The following is a 19,996-nucleotide window of genomic DNA, read 5'->3' as shown; positions in this document are numbered from 1 at the left end:
AAGTAAGTGGAAAATCAATGACACAAAGATTTTTGATTTTTCTAGATTCCAAACTATAAGTAGCTACAAGTAATATTGAATGCCTTACTGCTGTATATCCCAAAATCAAAACAGACAATTACAAAGCATCTTAAGAAACCAGAAGGCCCTTTACTAGTCATATGGCCGGTCAAGTAGACTTTCCTTCTTTTCCCAACTCCTTGCCACAAATCACTCCTGTAGCAGTATCTATATTGAGAGAGAAGTCTGTGTTATTTCTAGATTTTGCAAACTGACAAATTACAATACATTTTCTAGTCTTTTGATTTTGTTCACTGATGGGAGAAGGGGATCCTCTGTTTTATTTGTGTCCTTTCTGGCGGAGAAATAATAAAAAAAAGAACAGCTCATTGAGAAGCTTGTGTCAGCTTCATTGTCAAGACAAAGGTCACTGCATTCCTATTCACGATGACCTACAACTGTACCCATTTAAAGACTTCATTACGCTATATTAGAGGGACCTCTTTCTCAGAGATTTTAATTTAGCTTCATTGTGAGAAGAACAAAACATGCAAGCATCAGAATATGGTGTTAAAAATTGTAAAAACTAATGATTTCAGCAGTCTTATTCCCCTTGCCATCCACTCTTAAGATAACATGTGTGAAGTACGATTTCCTGAACCACATAAAACAAACTCTGAAACTACTTTTACTCCAAATTCTCTCAGCTCCAAAATAAATAATCAAATTTAGTGTATCTGCACAAAAATTATTACCTGCTCTCAAAAAAAATCCAAGTTCCAAGATCTCAAGATGAGTAATTAGTTTAACTTTCACATCTCCAGACTAATATGAAATTACTATTAGAGAAGCAAACCTGGAAAGAAGTTTTAATTAAGAATGCTCAGGAAGTAAACTTTTAAACAACCTACACATTTCATACAGATTTCATACAGACTGCACTAAGAACACCAAGTGTACATGTTCAGTTACAGGGTTTGATGCTCCTAGTTCATGATATCATCTGACCTAGCTTTCATAAAATTCTTTAAGCTAAACAGGTTGCATAGTTTTAGTGACACATCTCTGTTGACTACTAGTGAATAACACCAGGGTTATTCAGCCCTCTGGCCAAACTCAAGATAGCAGAATTTTGGCACAGATCTCTGCATTTCATTTTCACATAGTGAATCAATACTTGGAAATGCCAGGTCTTCCAAAAAACCCTAGGTGTTCTGAGACATGGAGCTTGCTGCACTGTCTCTCGCACTTCCAAACCCTTGGCCACAGCCCAGTTGTAAAAGGCAGGCCATGCTCTCTCTGCCAAGACTGCGTGATTGCCTTCTGCCCCTTCAGACAGGATAGGGCCAGGAGCTTCTACAAGTAAATGTGTTACTACCAACCTGATCGAATTCCAAGCAGAGAGTTAACACAATATAAATGCCCTCCTCAGCTGAAGAAGCTAATCCTTATTAGTCTCACTGTCCAGTATGACCAAGTAGCTTCCAAGACAACATATTTTTCATTCTAGAGATCATGTTGTTTAAGAGATAAGAAGCTCCACTGGTATATTTTACCCATCAGAATTTAAAGCGCCTCAGAAAAATATGCAATATATTTTATTACACATCTATATATTTCCTCAATACCGGAAAGGAAATTAAATTGATTCTAAACCCTGCCACTCAACAAGTTGCACGTGGATTTCTTTGTAAATTCTACTCTAAACAGGTCTCAGTCTGGTTTTATTCCCACTCCTCTCAGAATGTAACAGCAAAAACATCCCACCTGTGAGCCATTTCCCCCCCCATCAGAAAACAAGTGTAGCATTCAGAATGTTTGAGTAGACTGAACCATCCTTACCACCACTGACATAACTTCCAGCCACATAAACAATCATGTCCCAGTCAAGACCTTTCCACTGGGGACAGAGTATGAGCACACAGAGGAGTACACACTGTAAGGAGAAATCGTAAGATGAAAAAGCAGCCAGTCTTTTGGCCTTTGAGAAAAAAAATCAAAATCAAATCTCATTTGCCAATAGCACAAAGTAAAGGGATCCTTCTGAACAAGACACAGGAATATTCTGAATGGTAAGAACCTATTTTTAGATAGAGCAGGTTTTAGCATCAAAGGTGGCACATGAGCTACTATAGAATATCTGATGCTTGTTGCAGATCTTACATAGTGACCATTATATGCCTCATTACCTCACAGAATGTTTTGAGAGATGTAGCACTAAATAAGAGGCTATTTAAAATACATTTTAAGGTAAGATAGAGTATATTAAAATAATCAAAGAAATACATTCTTAAATTAGTTCTTAATTCTTTCTTCATTTTGAGTCTGGCTGTATAATATTTTATCAAATTTCAGAGCAGGTTGCCAAGTAGACAGACAGCTTTCTAGTGTAACATCCTACCATCAGTTAGGACAGCATTAGGTTTAAAATTACCAAATACATTGGAAATTTATTAAAAGCAAAATATTGAAAAGAATATGAAGATATAGTAGTATGCTACATACAAAAATTGACATTACTATAAATATTATGAAAGTTTAAAAAAAAAGCCAGAACTAAATCTTCTCTTTAATCCTCAATTCACTCCACCCTGAATGTACATTACAAGAGACTGATGACACGATGACAGAGAATTTTATCCAAGCAACACCACCTTGCTGTTGTAACCCAGAGATCTTATACCATGGAACTCAACTACAGTCAGTGTCACAGAGATGAAATGTCAGCACCTATCCCTCCAGGTCATAGGTATCAAAAGGAAACTGGGCATCCAAAGGTAAATGTATGTCTATAAACCCCATAATATTAGAATATCAGTATATGGATATGGCAAAATATATTTGTTTTCTTTTCTAACGTGTGAGAAAGCAAACAACACTGAAATAAACCTGGGGTTTAAGAGCCAGTGAAAAAAGTTACACAAGAAATATGTTTCTAACAGCATAGACAACAAAGTGTATGACAGTTGCTCATTTGGTAAGCAGGGTATATACCCTGTGTTCCAAACGCTGTGTATAATACTAAACCATACTTTCCTAAGTCTTTCTACAAACAAAAAAATTGCACAAAAATCACTTGAGAAGAATATTAAAAGACAGTACAGTTCATAGAAGCAGCGAGAAAACAGATTCCAACCTAAGAATATGCAACACATGCACTCATGTACACACACTGAAGACTGCCACATGGAGTAACAGACTAAATGATTGTAACAGCCTGACTGTTATCCTGGAGTGGTCATCTCTGGAGACAGAGCTGCCAAACTTTCAAATCTCTGAATGTAAAAGCATTTTCAAAAACTTTTAATTATTATCAGGTTTCAAGAACAGTGATTCAACAAGGGATATCCACCAACCTAGTCTAGAGTCCTAGCTTGTGGGGAGATGATTCTAATTTGTTTTTGAAGAAGCAAGGGATGAAAACACCAGTGGAACAAGAAAGTTTTCTTCCTTAATCTAATTTTAGGAAATATGTGAGCAATTTTTGCAGAAGTTTCCCAGAGATAGTGCATAGAGCATGAGACAGACAGAGCCTGGAAAATTACAGCTCAAATGTTTAAAGCTGGTAATCAGCAGGGGCTGTAAACAGTATCTTTCATTTTAAAGTGACCTGATTCCCGTGGACACATGCTAGAACATGAAATTAGTAACTTAAACATTGTCACAAGTATCTTCTTGGGTATAACAAACATTTCCACAGTCACAACAGCAACTTGATATGAACAAGGCTGATTTCTAGTTGGTGGGGAGAAAAAACAGCAGAAGCATCATTCAGACAATTACACTGTTATCAAGCATATAATACTGGGGGTGGGGAAAGACCAAACAATTGAAACAACAAAAACCACTAATAGAAAACATTGAATTATTCCAATATCTTCTCAAGGGCTCCATGAGGCATTAGGCAGCTTTTCTTCATCAGTAGTCCATAAATCTGAAATTGCAACCACTCTTCACACCATTCTGCTTTCACTTTTTTTTCCATCCTGCTTTCATTTCTGTTTGTCACTCTAACATTTCACCCACAAGTCTGTGTCCAATTTAAGTCATTCAGGAGCTAAGACAAATTTTACGTAGTTCTTCTATATCATCTGCAGGTGGGTCAGACATGCATTTTCAGTGGCCTGGGACACAGAGATGCATTCACAATTCAAGGTACCATAATGCACTTGTTTCAAAGCAAAAACATGAGCTACTGAAAGAAAAAGTGTAACAATTTATGCACAATTTTCTATCATCACGTATTATCAATTTTTCTTTGCAATCCTGTTAGTGGTAGGAACCAGGTTATCATTCCCCTCCTATAATTTCTTTAGAAACAACAAAAAACAAACCTTGAAATAAAGAGCCATTTTGCTTTCCCTTTCCATCTTTCACTGCCACATCCCCAAATAACATTTTAGTTCATGTGGGTTAACTACTTCTTACTATATAGTTTTCTAATATGTAACAGGTAAAGCCATAGCCCGATTTCTATGCAATTTTAACATTTCCTTAACCTTCATTATCTAAAGAGAAAAAAATTTGAACTCCATATTGAAGTAGGAAAATATTTAGTTTTGCTCTATTTAGAAACATTTTTGAATGACTGCTAAACTGTGCAAAATTCCACTGTCTCCATCAGATTTTTTTTAAATGATTCTTAGCCATTTTCTGAATATTAGACATTATTACATACTTACCTTGTAAAGTTTTTGCCATTTTTCAGCATGCCAAGCATTTTTCTCATCTGTCATTGTCTTGATTCAAAATCACATGTGAAGTTGAAGAAAAATACAGATTAAGTAAATCCACAAACTATCTTCAGATATTCTGAAATGCTTTTAACTATTTTGCTACAGTACTATTTTTACTGGGCATTTTAGAATGCACAAGTTAGCATGGGGGGGGAGAGGAACCACAACCAAAAACCTTCCCCAAAAAGCAGATAGGGAACCTTCTACAATCTTTACCCGGAATGAAATTATATTACATACGTGTCATTCTGAATTTCCAGCAATTATAAAAAGTCTTGAAGTTAACAATATGCAATTTAGGTATTTTTTAACCAAAACTACAGAATTGAAAAGATGAGGCTGTATGAACATTTTAACTTCAGGAAATTTGTTCAGTTTTGCTAAGCTAAAGGTACGAGAGAAAACCAGAGCCCTGGTTTCTAAAATAGCACATTCAGATTATCTGACTCAAAAGGAAACTGAAGAGAATAAGCTGAAAACATGCCAGTAAGTTATATTATTCCTTTTCAAAATTTAATCTCTTAATGTTTCCCTAATAGGTTCTCAAGTGTGACTGGATAATAGAAGTGATACCTTAATGATTTTGTGAATAATGGGTTTTATTAAGTTAAAGCAAACAGCCAGAACAATACATATGCAACTTCTACTACACACAATATAAAGAATGTAAATTATAACCTCTGTAAAACAAAAGAAAAGGTACTCAAAAAGCCAACACAGTGGTTATGGACTATTCCATCCCCGATGACCAGCTGGGTTCTGTGAGTAAAGAACAGTTGTTGTTTGCTTATTTAAACTGAAACAGCATGAAATACAGAATCAAGTATAAATAAAAAGTTAATGGAGTTACACGGACTCTATGAGAACAAACTCTATATTAGTGAGGGGGAGAAAAAAAAAAAAGACACTACTAAAAGAGATCACGAGTGGGCTCAGGTTTCAATTCTTAGTGGTGAGGGACAACAGGAGAAATTACCCAGGATTTTTGTAACAATTCCTTTAATAATACACCACTTTCATAACCAGAAGTGTTTTACACTTGCACAATGTTAATAACTTTATTATACATGGAAGCCTGTAATAGGCTGATTACACAATAAGACTGCAAACAACCACTGGTACCTTCCTGACAACAGAAAAGTACGTAAGACTGAAACATCACCAAGAGTACATAAAAAACCATCATCATAAACATCACCAAAATTACATTAAAAAACTAATTAAAAAATACATTTGCAAAAAGTGGTTTAGAGCAGTGCCACTGCCTTTCAGCAGCTTTGAATGGCCACCAGTATTTCTAGCAGGTTTCCATGGCTCCACAGGCATTAATCAGGATTCACATATAATAAATAATGTACCACAAAATATACATAAAGTAAGGCAATAATTCCAAAGAAAAGTTCTGTTGATATTAACAAGCCACTCAAGTTCTACTTTTGTAGTTGATGTCATCACCAGAAGCCTTTGATGGAATTGCAGCCTTAGGCCCTAAAAGCCTGCCATGATGAACTGCTGCAAGCCCCTCTCTCTGTAAAGAGCTTCAGTGACACCACTGGTACCCAGCTGGGCACAGGGGTCCGTGTTAGCTGATCCTGATGCAGGATAAGGGCCTTAATATGTACAATTGGGAGTATATTATTTCTTATTGTACATGGAAACCTTGACATAGTTCTAAAACATGTGGGTGTTCATTGTTCATCATCTGATGTCTTAAGACATCAGAAAGCACATCATAAGATATGCACTTTCTGGAATGTAAATCTTTTTAAATGCTAGCTATTAAGTTGGGGTGAGAGAGTGAGTAGGGAATAAGGGAAAGAAAAGGGTGAGGGGACCACCAAGACCAAGTCCAGAGGAACCAGGAACACAATAAAATAGAGGGACCCTTTTACACTAAAAGAACATGAAAAAGGGGAAGAGTAAGAGATGGACTTTTTTGAACCATGTATAATAAATAATGTATCCCAAAAGCCTATCTGGATTACGACTGTAGTTTCAAGTTGGGGTTCTAATGACATGAACCAGATGCACACACTTTGTTCTCATGGTTTGTGTCAACAGAATCTCTTTACGGAATTACAGTCTCATGCAGAAGTTCTGGGGACATTACTGTTCAGATTAAAGCTACCATGCTGGGTTCATCCTACAGACCCAAGAGTATTTGCTCCACCTGCCTGGAATGAGCGTTACCTGGAAGAACAGGAGTACTTTAAAAACAACAAGATTTAGGTAGCAAAATTCTTTCAGATCAGCCGACATAAAAGACAGCAATTTGAAATGTCATAGATCCCTTCCTCAAAAAGCTGAGATATATTTGTCATCATCTGTAAATTGGAAGTTCCAATACACTAACGGTGCATAGAATTCCCATGCTTCATTACACTTTCCTGAGAGTAAAGCAATTAGAATAAACCTCAGTCCTAGGAAAAAAGTTAATTTTTTGCATTTAAAACTTTTGGGCTATTCCCTGACAATCTACATAATGTAAATTTGATTGCTAAACATTGTCACTTGAACAAAAACACTATTTTAAACTATTGATTTTTGATTAAAAACCATAATAAACAGAGCTAAAAAAAAATCACGCTAACAAAATAAACTAAATATGAAAAGTTGCATTGAAAGGGCATGTTACATTATTCTTAATAGGACCGTGTAGAAACATTCCAATGGCAGTGTTGTCAAAGTAAAACAAATTACATTAAGAAGACTCCACAGCCTAGTCAGTCAGGACCTTACCTGTAACTCTGGCTGGTTGGGGTTTTTACTCGTGTACTACATGGCTCACTTACATCAGACATCATATTTGTATACCCTGAGAAATCTGACACTGAAGTCCTTACTCTATGGTCCACTTCTCCATTAGAGTTAGTGATAAAAGTCATTGGCACCCTGCTGCCCGACTTAAACTGAGAACCAAACGCTTGTGCAAAGTTCTCGATCTGGTAGGTTGCTCTAGGCTCTATGTCCTTCTGAGGATCTATCTGGCTAGTTAACTCCTGAGATGGGATCTGAAAGCTCGTTGAGGATTCTAAGTTTTTCTGTTCCTTCTGGCCAGTCAGTTTCTGAGATGCTGACTGGTAGTTAGACGAAGTCTCTAAGTTTTTCTGTGGATCAATGAGATCATCCAGCTCTTGAGAAGGAGTCAACTGTTGATGCGAAGCCTCCAAAGCAGACAAATAAAAGCCTGGTTGAGATCCAAGCAACATCCCAAATGGAGGTTTTGGCAACGCAGTTGGCAATACTGAGGTAACAGATTGGCTGAAGCCACACTCAAGTGGAGATGTAGTGTATATCTGTTTGTCTGGAAACAGAGTGTGGTTATGGAGAGTCGAAGACAAGCTAACAAACTGGAAACTGGGTCCAAAAGCAAAACCAGTGCTATTGGTTGTTCTTTCAAAGGCTTGTTGGAGGTATTTTGAGTATTCTTGCAACATGCTTGCCTTATCATTTGAAACTGTTTGAGAGTTAGGGCTCAAGTTTTCTTCCTGAACCATCTCTGAATGTTCTCCTGAGGTGTGCAAGTCCACACGCTGTTCAGTTATACTGAAAGGATCTTCTTTCTGGCCTTCTGATTTGTGAGAATACTGGTCCAAAAGGCTCTGTAAGACTTCATCAGGAATACCAGACTTGTCGTGGCAAGACTTTATTTCACTATTTAAAGATGCTGAATCAATGAGAGATAAAGGAGCTTCGTTATCCATAACACTAACACCTGGAGACTGGATGACGGACTGCTGGGAAGTCATGTGTCCAACATTAAGTGAAAAGGCACTGTTACTGCTTGCAGTTTGTAAGTATCTTCTTTTCTTGGAAAACTGCATGGCATCATCGTAATTGCTACTTATTTGACCCGGTTTACCACCTGTACTTTGGAGAAGGCCAATAGTTTCTACACCGGTATTGGCTACTAGGCCCAGAGAGCCACTCTGTTTCCCAGACAGTGGTTTTTGCCCCAAAATATCTGGCAGTGGTGATACAAAATTAAGGTAATTTTTGTCTGCCTGTTTTCTGCTTGCTTTTTTCAAGACCAATTTTGGCACCTTTTTCTGAAGTTCTTCTATGCCTGTGCCAACTAGACCACCACTGGAAGACACAATAGGAATATCAACTGCATAACTTGGCATGGCCACGTTACTTGTAACTTGAGATTCAGCTATTTTGCTGCTACACTTGTTTCCTTTGTTTTCAGTGGATGTACTTTTTGTTTTACTTTTTCTCCTTGAGGAACTTGTATTTCCCTGAGACAATGCAGCCAAGCTACCCATGCTGTTTGATGATCCAGGCTCCATTCCAGGCCCTGCTTTACCTATGGCTTCACCACATGTTCTTCTGTGCTTCAACAGTCTATCAGTCCTTGAAAAATACTGCTGACAAGTGTCACATTTGTATGGCTTTTCTCCACTATGCGTCCTCTTGTGTCTTTCCATGTGGTACTTCTGGATGAACTTCATACTGCACTGGTCACACCCAAAAGGCTTCTCTCTACTGTGGATCTTCTCGTGTCTCTGCAGTAAGTACTTCTGGATGAAGCCCATGCTGCACTGGCTGCACTGGAAAGGCCTCTCTCCGGTGTGGATGAGCACGTGCCTGCGTAAGTGATAGGAACTTCTGAAGGCAGCACTGCAGTGTTCGCAGACGTGAGGTTTCTGGCTGGGGGACGCAACGGCACCTTCCCCATCTCCCACCAGGGGGGGTTTGGATGAAGCACTTGGCTTCCGCTTGGCTTTGATTCCCTGAGTTTCTGGCTTTGGCCTCTTTGCCTTCTTGACCTGGGCGTCGTGCTTTGGCTCACCTGCGCTCCCTGGGGCGCCCTCGCCTCTGCCGGTCAGCAGCAGGTCTCGGTGGGGATGCTGGTGCAGGTGGTGAAGAAGGCTGAGGTCCTGGATCACGCTCTGGCCGGCTCCTTCGCCGCTGCCGCCGCCCAGGCCGGGGGGTCTCTCCTCCGCCGCTCCCCCGAAGAGCCCCCCGTAGTGGTGATGGTGCTGCGGCTGCTGCTCCTCCTCCTCCTGCTCGCTGGGCTTCTCTTGCTTGATGCTCACCAGGGACTGCAGAAAGCCCCAGGGGCTCCTCTGCGAGGAGGGCACGGAGGGGAAAGCCCCCGCCGGCTCCTTCTTGAAAGTCACGTCCTGCGGGGGCGGAGGCGCCGGGGGCTCGCCTGCCGTGGAGGAAGCGGCGGCGGCGGCCGGAGGTAACACGCACTGCGGGGGGTGCTGGGCCGGCGGGGGGGGCGCGGCCGCCCGGGCGAAGCTGGTGACCGGGGGCAGGCGGTGGTTGAACATCACCATGCCGGGGGGGAACGTGGGCTCCATGGCCGCCGCCCTCTTGCCGCCGCCGAGGAAGCCGCTGCCGAGTTTCATCCCCCGGGAAGGCGGGCCGGAGAGGAGGCGCGGCCCAGAGGGGCTGCGGGACCCGCCGCCCGCACCAGCCCGCCCGCCGGACCGCGCTGGCTCAGCGGGCGGCTCCCGCGGCGGCCCCGCAGCCGCCGCCCGGGCGCATCGCCGGCTCCCGTCCCGCGCCCGCGGCGGCCCCGGCCCGGCTGCACTCACGGCTCCCGCCGCCGCCGCCAGTTACAAATATCGCCGCGTCCGCTCCACAATGGAATTAGCAGCGCCCGCCCCGCCGCACATGCGCGCCGCGCGGCACGCTGGGAGCGCCGGCGGCGCTTGGCCGCCCGGCCGCGGGCGCGCAGGCGCGGGGCGGGGGCCGGGGGGCGGCGCGGGGGGCGCGGGCAGGGCCGGGCGGGACCCGTCGAACCCGCTGCTGCACCGCCAGGGCTGCCACGGGCGGCCCCCGCCCCGCACGGCCGGATAACGGGACCGGCACCGCCCGCGGGCGCAGCGCAGGTGCCGCCCCGCGAGCGCGCGGCAGCGCCGGTCACGCCGCGCAAAGCGCCGACACGGGCAGCGGCTGCGGGCTCGGCGTCGGTGTCGGCTCCGCCGGAGGAGCCGCCGCGATGCTGAAACTGAACGTGGTTAACAAAGGCCCCACTGTGTGGCTGTTCGAGCCCAAACCAGTGCCTTCCGTTGCACGTACCGCCACGGCGTTAGTGAAGCCGCTCCGCTCCCGCTCCGCTCCGCTGCCAATAAGAAAAAGTATTTTAGTCCAATGTAGCCATCGGGCAGTGTATCCGACACACGCTGCTCCCACGCCGCCGGTGCGCCTTGCGTTGGGAATCGTCCCCGGGCATAAACAGGGCAGGATTTTCCCACACGTCCCCATTTCCCAACCGGTTCCCAGCGCAGAACACACCACGGGAGCATCCGCTGCACACCTGGCCCCGGCTGCCTGGGACACCCCACCCAGCAGCACAGCCCCTGCTCCAAGTACTGGACCCCACGTACAGCATTCTTGCCCACTGTTACAGCAAGACCCATACCGATAATGCTCACTGGTTTAGTTATATGTAGGGAAATAATTCATCCTTATAATGGAAATGCAATAAAATGGTTGTTATTTTGAAATAGTAGCTTATTTTGGTTAATCAGGAGAACTAATTCTTATCATTAACATAATGGAAGTAGTTGTACAACGTGGATAAATTCCTTATGATTTTTATGCTTTATCTGCCAAAAATAATTCCCTTTATGACTGATGAGCCTGTAAATAGCAAGCACTGTTCATAGCCCTAACTGGTACAAAGCCCTGGGTCAAATTTTAAAATCTTAAACACATCTAATTGATCTTAAAAAAGGAATTTGATGCCATTTCTGTACTTTACTTCAAAATTTTGTTGAGTAAGTAAAACTTGTTCCTTTTATAATTTAAATTCAGTTTCCTCTACACAGCATGTAAACTAACAGTTAATTTCAAAATGTACATTAGATTACACCAGTTTAGGACTGTCAGGTTTAGTTAGAAGACAGACCAGGAATTCAAAAAACTTAAAGCAGCAGTAAAATATTAGTCAATGCCTATGAGAAATGAGTCTGTCCCTTTATTCAGAGTGTCAGTGTTTAATGGTAAGCTGGGATGCATATAAGCTAGTCCAAGCATGAAGGGCAGTAGGACACTCGTATGGAAAGCCAACTTTGTCCCTCAGTTATCAAGATAAGAAACCTGTCATTTCTCTCATTCACTCTGTCAGCCTTGAGATACTCCAAGCAGACTTACCTCTGTGTTGTACACCCCATATATCAGGAAGATGAAGAGACCCTGTAAAATAAAATGGAGGGAAAAAGCTGTTAACTCTAATCATTTCAGCAGTAGAAATACCTGAAATAAACTTTCCTGGGAACAGACAAAAGAAGACACACTTCATCAAGGTCAATTTATTTTTCTATTTTTCAACATTATCAGCTGTACCTTGAGCATTTATTTCATAACATGGGAGTGCATCAACTATATTCTGATATTCAACTGTTCGGAAATGAGAAACTTAGCATCAAAGGATCTATAACATTAATTAGAAAATTTAATTTTATAAGAGTGCTCTTTCAAACAAAAGACCAACAAAATAAATTTATTTTAAAAAGTGAAAACATGAAGATGTCAAAGCAAGCTGAGAAGGAGTGAACCACCTCTACTTCTAATATTTATTTTTTTTAAAAGTGAAATTAGGAAAATATATAGTACCGAATTTTACACTACTCCTGTTTATTGACAAATGTATACACCCCCTTTAATTATTTTAGAAATTTGAAACAGGAAGTAAGAGATGTATAAGGACAGAAGAAAAAATAATGCACATAAGCACACAGTATACATGAATCACCAAATTCTTTTAACAGCTTGCTTCAAATTGGCCTATTATTAGACAAAACAAGCTAAAAACAAACAAAACATTTACTTCAGTGAGTTTCTCTGAATGTTTTCACCTTAGTGAAGGATATGTTTCCAGGATCTGAGTTAACAGTGCAACTTGTTACTGGTTCATGCAATCTGCAGGCAGAATCCTGAAAAACACAGTCAAATTACTAGGAAGAACAGAAGAGTAAATGGAAATAAAATGTAAAATATATAGTTTGCTACGAAAATGCTTCTATAACTCAGACTCACCTTGGGCTTATAACATTTCTAAATGTATTTGTAAAATGACTCTAACTTGCAATACTAATATTTAAATTGGCCACTTGAGTATATCAAGCAAAAAAACTCGACTTTCAGACAGAAAATATATTCTGATAAGAAACTGCATTTGAATAGCAAAGAAACTAGAACTTTTTAATCCAACATGCAAATTACTCGAAGACAGTTGGATTCATTCCAGATTTGCTCATCAGCAAAATCACTACCTTATTAGGATGGGAGTAATAAGAGATACCATTCACATGTAATATTTCCATGGATTCCCCAATGCCAGAGTAAAATCCTTGGGAGAGAGTATTTTTGCTCAATTTCTTCTTTTTAGTTTTTTAAAAAAGCTAAAATCCAACACTTCCTTTCAGTTATTTTCAGATTAAATCAATGAACTCAGTAATAAGCAAGGATAGATTAAAAAAAATGAACAGCTATGTTTTTGAGCATGCCTTCACACAAAATATATCACAATTATATCATGAAGCTTGTTTGTAAATAGAACAACCAGAATCTCTAAGCTTGACAACTCAGATAAAGGAATTACTCAGAGGCAAACTATTTGTAGAATAAAATCCCAGTTATCTCTCTAAATACAGAATTAGTGGACCATTTTGAGTCCTTTCACAGAATTATCTGAAATCTGCATTTTAGGACTGTGGAAAAAAATATCAGAAACTTTCTCAAACGTTACACTGAAGTAAAATTAGTTATATCTGAGATAAAAGTAAATATTGAAGTTATAGAAAGTAAGATGAGCACATCATAATTGCATATAACATAACTGGCAGCTGATTAATCAAATCATTCAACATACAGCAACAGAAGCAGCATCACAGGCATTTCGTAACTGAATGTTCTGCAAAACAATGCCAACAATACAAACGTAAATAGTGTAAAACACATAAATAATGTAAGCATTTTTATTTACTAATCGGATCGCGATCTGTATACATACATTAAAAATGGAGAGCATATAAAGTGTACACTTTTATTTCCTCGTATCTCCATTTCAAGACCCAGGATTTTAGGGATTTCCATCCCAGGCGAGAGGCTGCAATGGGTAAATGCCATAGTGAGAGGCGAGGAATAATCAGCTATTGTTAAAAACAAGGGGAAAAAAAATAAATTCCTTTCTCAGGCTGATCCCAGAAGAGAGAGTAAAATCACATGCTTCTTGTTATTCAGGTATTTTCATGAGTTAAAATTCTTGCCAAAACTGTCAGTCCAAACAATATTGTTTGCTGTGATATTAAGACTAAAAAAAAAAATTAAGAATATACATTCAAGACTTCCAACACTGAAATGTTCTTTTTAACCTAGATATGCAAAAACAATGTTTTTAATTGCTTCTGAGTCTCTTCTGAAATCTATGAATCTCATAAAATCCCAGGAAAACAAAATAGTTAGCTACTTAAGTTTGGATATTTGCTAATCTTATAGCGTATTCAAAACAAATAATTACAAATTCCAGATCTTAAATTGGCATGCCAAGTTTTTGCTTTTCTTGAGCTCAATAGCAGCTCCTTTAAATACTTAACTGTTAGAAATATGAAGTGCTGTAGACATACTTATCTTAATTCTTGGAGACTTCTGGGAGTTTTTTGTCTTGTTTTATCTTGTGGGGGGCAAGGGGATGTCCTTTAACATCAATAAATTATTCCAGTAGAATCAGCCCAACAAGGATTTTACTTATTGTTTGCAATGAGTTACTAGATCTTGGCACCCACAGCTGATAATATGGGGTCATTTTCCACACCACATTGTCATCAACAATTGTACAGGACAGTTTGTGGTCCATCTGAGATCAAAATCAAGAGGTACAAATCCTCAGGTGGTTTGAAATGTTAACAATAATACAGTCTTACAGAATTGATAGTTCAGTTTCTTTAGCTCATTAATTGCAAAAAGCAAGAGTTTCTCTGTTGCTTCAGTGGGCCCTGGTGTTGGCTGTAGTGTGGTTCTGTGAGCAGCTGCCTCAGTTGCTCAGGCTGGTCAGATGTTCTTTGGCTTCTGGTAATTAAGCAGTGTTGTGATCAAGCCAGTAATTTTATCCAGAGCTGTTTATTATTTCTGTTGGGATTAAAAAATAATAATAATAAAAATCCTTCATTAAGAAGCATAGGAAGCACATTTGTAATTTTTGTATCCCTAGAGCACATATGGACACCCAGAGGAATTGTAACCCCATTATGCTAAGTAGCATATACATCCAGCATAAAGCCATCTATGCCTTGGAAAGGTAAAGATTTCTAGACAGAAAATCTGGCCACATGCAGAGAAAAGAGAATATACAAGCACATCTGTCATTTTCCAAGTCTCATCCAAAAGTAGGATGTGTTCTTGGTGGACCACAAGCAGAAGTCAAAAACCTTCACCTTCAGCTGAGCTGGAATGCTGCCTTTTGCAGCGAGGGAAGCACTGCTTCTGCTTAATTACAGTTCTGTTTGTCACTGTGCAGGGCGGGAACAGATTGCTCAGCTTTTAAATTTGGCAGGTCTTAACAGAATTGTCCTTGCTATCTTGAATAAATCAGTCTATGGACAGTTCTAATCTCTAGCAAGTTTGTCAGGATCTGTTCCAATTTGGGTGGTACCACTGAAAGCTGACACTCTTATCAGAACTTCATTCTGCTTTAGGGCAACAGAAACTTACATGGCAACTGTTTTAGTAGAAGTTTCTTTCCTCAGTTTTAACATTTGTCTCTCACTCTGTTACTATGTGATGGTTCCTAAAAGATTCCTTTTTATAGACAGCATAGTTCATTCAAGATTAAAAAATAAATTAGAATCACTTTTTGGTGTGGTGGAGACTGTTACACTGATACTTTCAATATTTTGAATTTCAGCATTCTTTTCAATATACCTATTTTTGAGTATGTGGAATTACTTCATCCTTCTGTTCATTTTTAAGCCTTTGATCTCTCATTTGTTTGACATAATTAAAAAGAATTTTTAAGAATTCCCGAGTACTAAAATCCATACTATAATACTTCAAGGATTAATTAAATAAAACCATATTAGCAAAATATGCACGAATGAAAACCCATGAAATATACTCTAAATAAAACCAGTAATAATAAAAACAATTAAACCTTTTAAAACATCAAAAATTTTCACGACTGAAAAAGCTTGGATTGCAAGAAATTTTGTGATGTATGGGAGAGAGAAAGAAAGTGTATCATATGCAGGTATACGAAACTAATTCTACTTTTTTTCCATACATTAAAAAATAACACTATTGCAGCAATGGAAACTGCAGACTGCAAATAGAATTTATCTTACACAACCAGTCTTTCTGTAATCCTAAAAGAAATAAAAATTATCTTGGCAAGACATTTAAATCCAGATTAGTGCTAGAACCTCTAAACCTCAGGTAACTTTTGTCATACAACATCGAGTTTAATGCAAAGGATACAAAATTCAAAAATTTTTCTGCCATAGCTGAAGAAGTTTGAAATCTTTACTTCAACAGTTAACAAGCTTGACATTTGAAACAGTACCATTGTGAAATTTCAAAGTCACTGTCCTACAAGCAACCACTTCAGGTCTTGTAGTTATCACTCAATTAGCACCTGCAAGCTTAGCAAACAGGAGGAAACAATGTGACTTTCAATCAGATTTTCTGCCTATAAAACCTAGAAGTTAAAAAAAAAAAAAGCAGGAATTTTGTAATGCAAATTAACAGATCCTCAGAAATTTGTTAGTAATAAACTGTAGAAGCAAAGGTCCTGGAGCAAATCAGTAACTTACTCTGTAACACATTCTTTGGTATGGCCTTGGAGATTAATTCCTCTTTGCCTCAGCTGCATATAGAACCAGATGGTAGTTCCTTCATTCTGAGCCATATTAGAAAGATATTTCCATTAAAGTCAGGAGAAGTGGAGGTGGATAACTAGAGTACCACTCTGGATTCCACACCAAGAACCTCTGCAAGGACTGAAATACACGAACAGGTTTTTTGGGCTTTGTTCTGTACACAAAGAAAAATCTATCCATAATAAAAATATCATCAACCAATGGCCTGAAAGATAAAAATCTTTTATCAGTAGACTTCTTTTTTTATTCAAAAAGTGACAATGGTGAACCATTGAAACCAGTGAAACACTGGTTCAACTGCACTTAAGGAAAGGAGCAGCAATAGTTGAAAAACCTGATTTTAGCCAGATGAGTGGCCTATTATCATAATTCTTAGCACTTAATGACAAAAAACCCAACCATATATCTTAGTAACTAGGGATGCTACAGCACCTTTCCTTCTCAGAAATAACTACTTCTATGGAGCATAACTAGATGAAATTATATATAATATGTGCTAGTAGAATAACTGGGATCTAGGATACCAAAAGAGTAGCTCAGATTCTCCACAGCCTGAGCAAATTAGCATTCCATGTTACCAAATGTAAGCCTACTCTGAAGTTTATTTTAGATAAAGTCAGCAATAACCTCCCTGCACAAAGGTATGTTTAGGATGATAGGAAATTTTCATGTTTAAAAGAAACCAACCAGAATAAGCTTCTATATGGCAATGTATTAAATTTCCGACATAAGTATGTCATCTAACAGGTTTTTTTAACTACCAAGATCCTATTGGAGCAGCTAGACAAGCCTGTGTTGATCTACTTTTTGAGGTGACCAGGGTCCTTTTTTCCTCTCTGTCCTTGAAGAGGACAATTTGACCTTTGCAATAAACCTATAAGCACTGTAGTCAGGGCTACAAGATTCATTATTTTAGATGGAAATACATCATACTGTAAAAAGGTTTCCTGCTTCTGCTTCTTTTTTCAGAATTATAATTTACAAATCAAGATATTCTTTCAGAGCATGAAATAGCCAAGACATCAACCCAAGACAGTTGGAGTTTCTTCTAATAAAATAATTACCAGTCACCAGCACCAGTCACAGGGAGAAAGAGAAGACTGATGCTTCTGTCCATTTTTTTCCAGTAGTCTGCTGTTCACACACACACACAAAGTGGCCTGAAAACAACTAACATATACTAGAGCTTGGTCTTGCTATACCTTTGCATTCCACCACTGTCTGTTTATACAACACTGTACGTAGAATACTGGCTGCTGGGAAAGAACTGCAAATTTCATTCTACCTGCTTGATCTTACCAGCTTATAACTTCTTCCAACTGCATCCATTCTCAGTACTTGTCATCAACTCAGATTATCTTCTCTGTTACTAAACCGCGCTTTCTAATTTTGTAAACATTTCTTCAACTGCTTTACCGAACTAGGGAACATACAGGAAAATGGATTTTATTTCACCCAAACAATTAATTCATGCTCTTTAAAATAATAACATCTCTTTAAAAACTTTTGTATTTGAAAAAATGGTGCATTACATTCTCATTCTAAAAGTTGATCTGCTCCACCCAAAATAAATTATTGCACATACGAATAAGCACAAAACCTGTTTGCAATGTGTTACCTGGTACAAAAAAATGTTTCACACCACATTGAGCCAAATTCTGTATTCCTCACACTTAGCAGCATCTCACAAGATGGTTAGTGAGTTTAGGCAGAATCACTCGCAGCCATTACAATATTGTTAGATGTGAGTAGAGGGGAGAAAAAAAAAAAATCTATCCGTTCAGAAAGGAAACTTTTAGAATTACACTGAAGTAGATTATACTGTAAGTATTAATGTAAAATCTCTATAAGAAAGCTAGACCACAGTCAAAGTTTAATACTACTATTATTGTCATTTACCAGTTTGTATTTTGCAAGTATTTCTCCATCTTATACACTAAAAAAAAAAAGGTGGGATCCCAAGGCTGTTACACATACTAGAAGCCACTGTGTATCACCCTCCTTCTTGTTTTATAGTAATTTAAAGTCTAAGGTTACAGGTTTCTGAATCTGTAGCCATCAGAAAAAATTCAGTGAACTATACTGAATGCCATATCCACTTTTCTTGGGTTCCTTAGAAATAATAGGCAGAGCCCTATAAACCTCCAGGGAATAGCTAAAAAACACCCCAGTGTTGCTCACTCAGATGAATAGAATTTTTTCCACAGATTTGAAGCATTTGGAACAGCTACTCAGACTCCATCCTATGCTCTCTTATTTTACTGTAACAAAAACTGTACAATATTAATGACTCATGATTAATGATTGAATGTGTGGGATTTTTTTTAAGCTATAGCTCTAGACAGAATCTGTATAGTTTAAAATATGCCTTTAAGATGTCAAAATACACACATACTTCCACACGTTCTAGATGGAGTGTTATTCATCCTAGACTTCATTACTAGCCTAAAAAAAAAACCCTCATAAAAGCATTCTATCTAAATTCTCTTCAGTGAGATGAATTCATGATAGACACTATTCCCATAGAACTATTCTCCTTATTATGTGACTGAACAGTTGTGCCACATCCTCTCCCCCATTTTTCACGTCAGATCAATTCTGTTTGGATTAGAGGTGGAGATACACTGTAAAACAAACACAGTATTTGAGACCTCATTCCAAATACGTATTTTCCTATTACTTTAGGTTCCTGACGCTGCCATCCTCTATTAGCAGAAGCACCTTTAGGCTTTCAAACGGGAGTTATGCCTGAGTACAGAGAAGGCTGTTAGTCCAGTTATTGGTACAAAAGCCTTCTTGCATTAGTAGAAAAAGGCATAAAGACAAGGCAGTCCTGCGAAAATAGTTTCCAAGGGTTATGCTTCTGTTCTCTCACTTTGTTGCATAGCAAATACGATCAGTTTACAATTTGAGTTCTTTCATGAGCCAGCCCTGCTACATGATTGTGAAAGCCCCGATGGGTTCTGATTCCTCACACATGACCAAGCTTATCTCAACAATTTAGATTTATACGGTATGTTGGGTTCTAACCATGCCTTTGAAATTTTGCTTTCAGTCAGATGTTGTTGCAGTAAAACTCACTGTGCTTATGTGCTTTGAAGGACCCTTCGTAGTTTTCTTGTATGCTCTGCAATGAAGCCTTAAACTGCTCAGTTGATGATGGTAATTGACCTTTAGAAAAAATTGTGAAACACTAAATATAAACCACTACCTCAAATATAATTAATAAAAAGAACTTGCGGCACTTTACCTTACAAAAAAACCCCACTGAACTCTAGGGCTGTATAACAATTGATTTTTCAATTGCTGTCTGAAAATAGGCACTGAAATTAATTGCTACTTGGGGATTGACCCAAACTACATATGTTCTCTGTTTTCATGGCAAAATAAATAAAAACATTTAATTTAATTTTAATTTGGTTTCAT

The 19,996-nt window shown here is 39.1% G+C and overlaps 1 protein-coding gene across 1 annotated transcript; it reads right to left on the bottom strand.

Moving 5' to 3' along the window:
* Positions 1 to 4,682: 4,682 nt before the first annotated feature.
* Positions 4,683 to 10,142, bottom strand: ZNF281 (zinc finger protein 281). The gene has a single exon (XM_051797505.1). The coding sequence runs from the start codon at positions 10,094 to 10,096 to the stop codon at positions 7,472 to 7,474; it is 2,625 nt and encodes an 874-aa protein (XP_051653465.1). The 5' UTR covers positions 10,097 to 10,142; the 3' UTR covers positions 4,683 to 7,471.
* Between the last annotated feature and the right edge of the window lie 9,854 nt (positions 10,143 to 19,996).

The sequence above is a fragment of the Manacus candei genome, unplaced genomic scaffold (genome assembly GCF_025592945.1).
Source record: "Manacus candei isolate 608988 ecotype Guabito, Panama unplaced genomic scaffold, ASM2559294v1 h1tg000005l, whole genome shotgun sequence".
Lineage (NCBI taxonomy): Eukaryota > Metazoa > Chordata > Aves > Passeriformes > Pipridae > Manacus > Manacus candei.
Note: the sequence above shows the minus strand (reverse complement) of the source record. Positions and strands in the feature narration are given on the sequence as shown.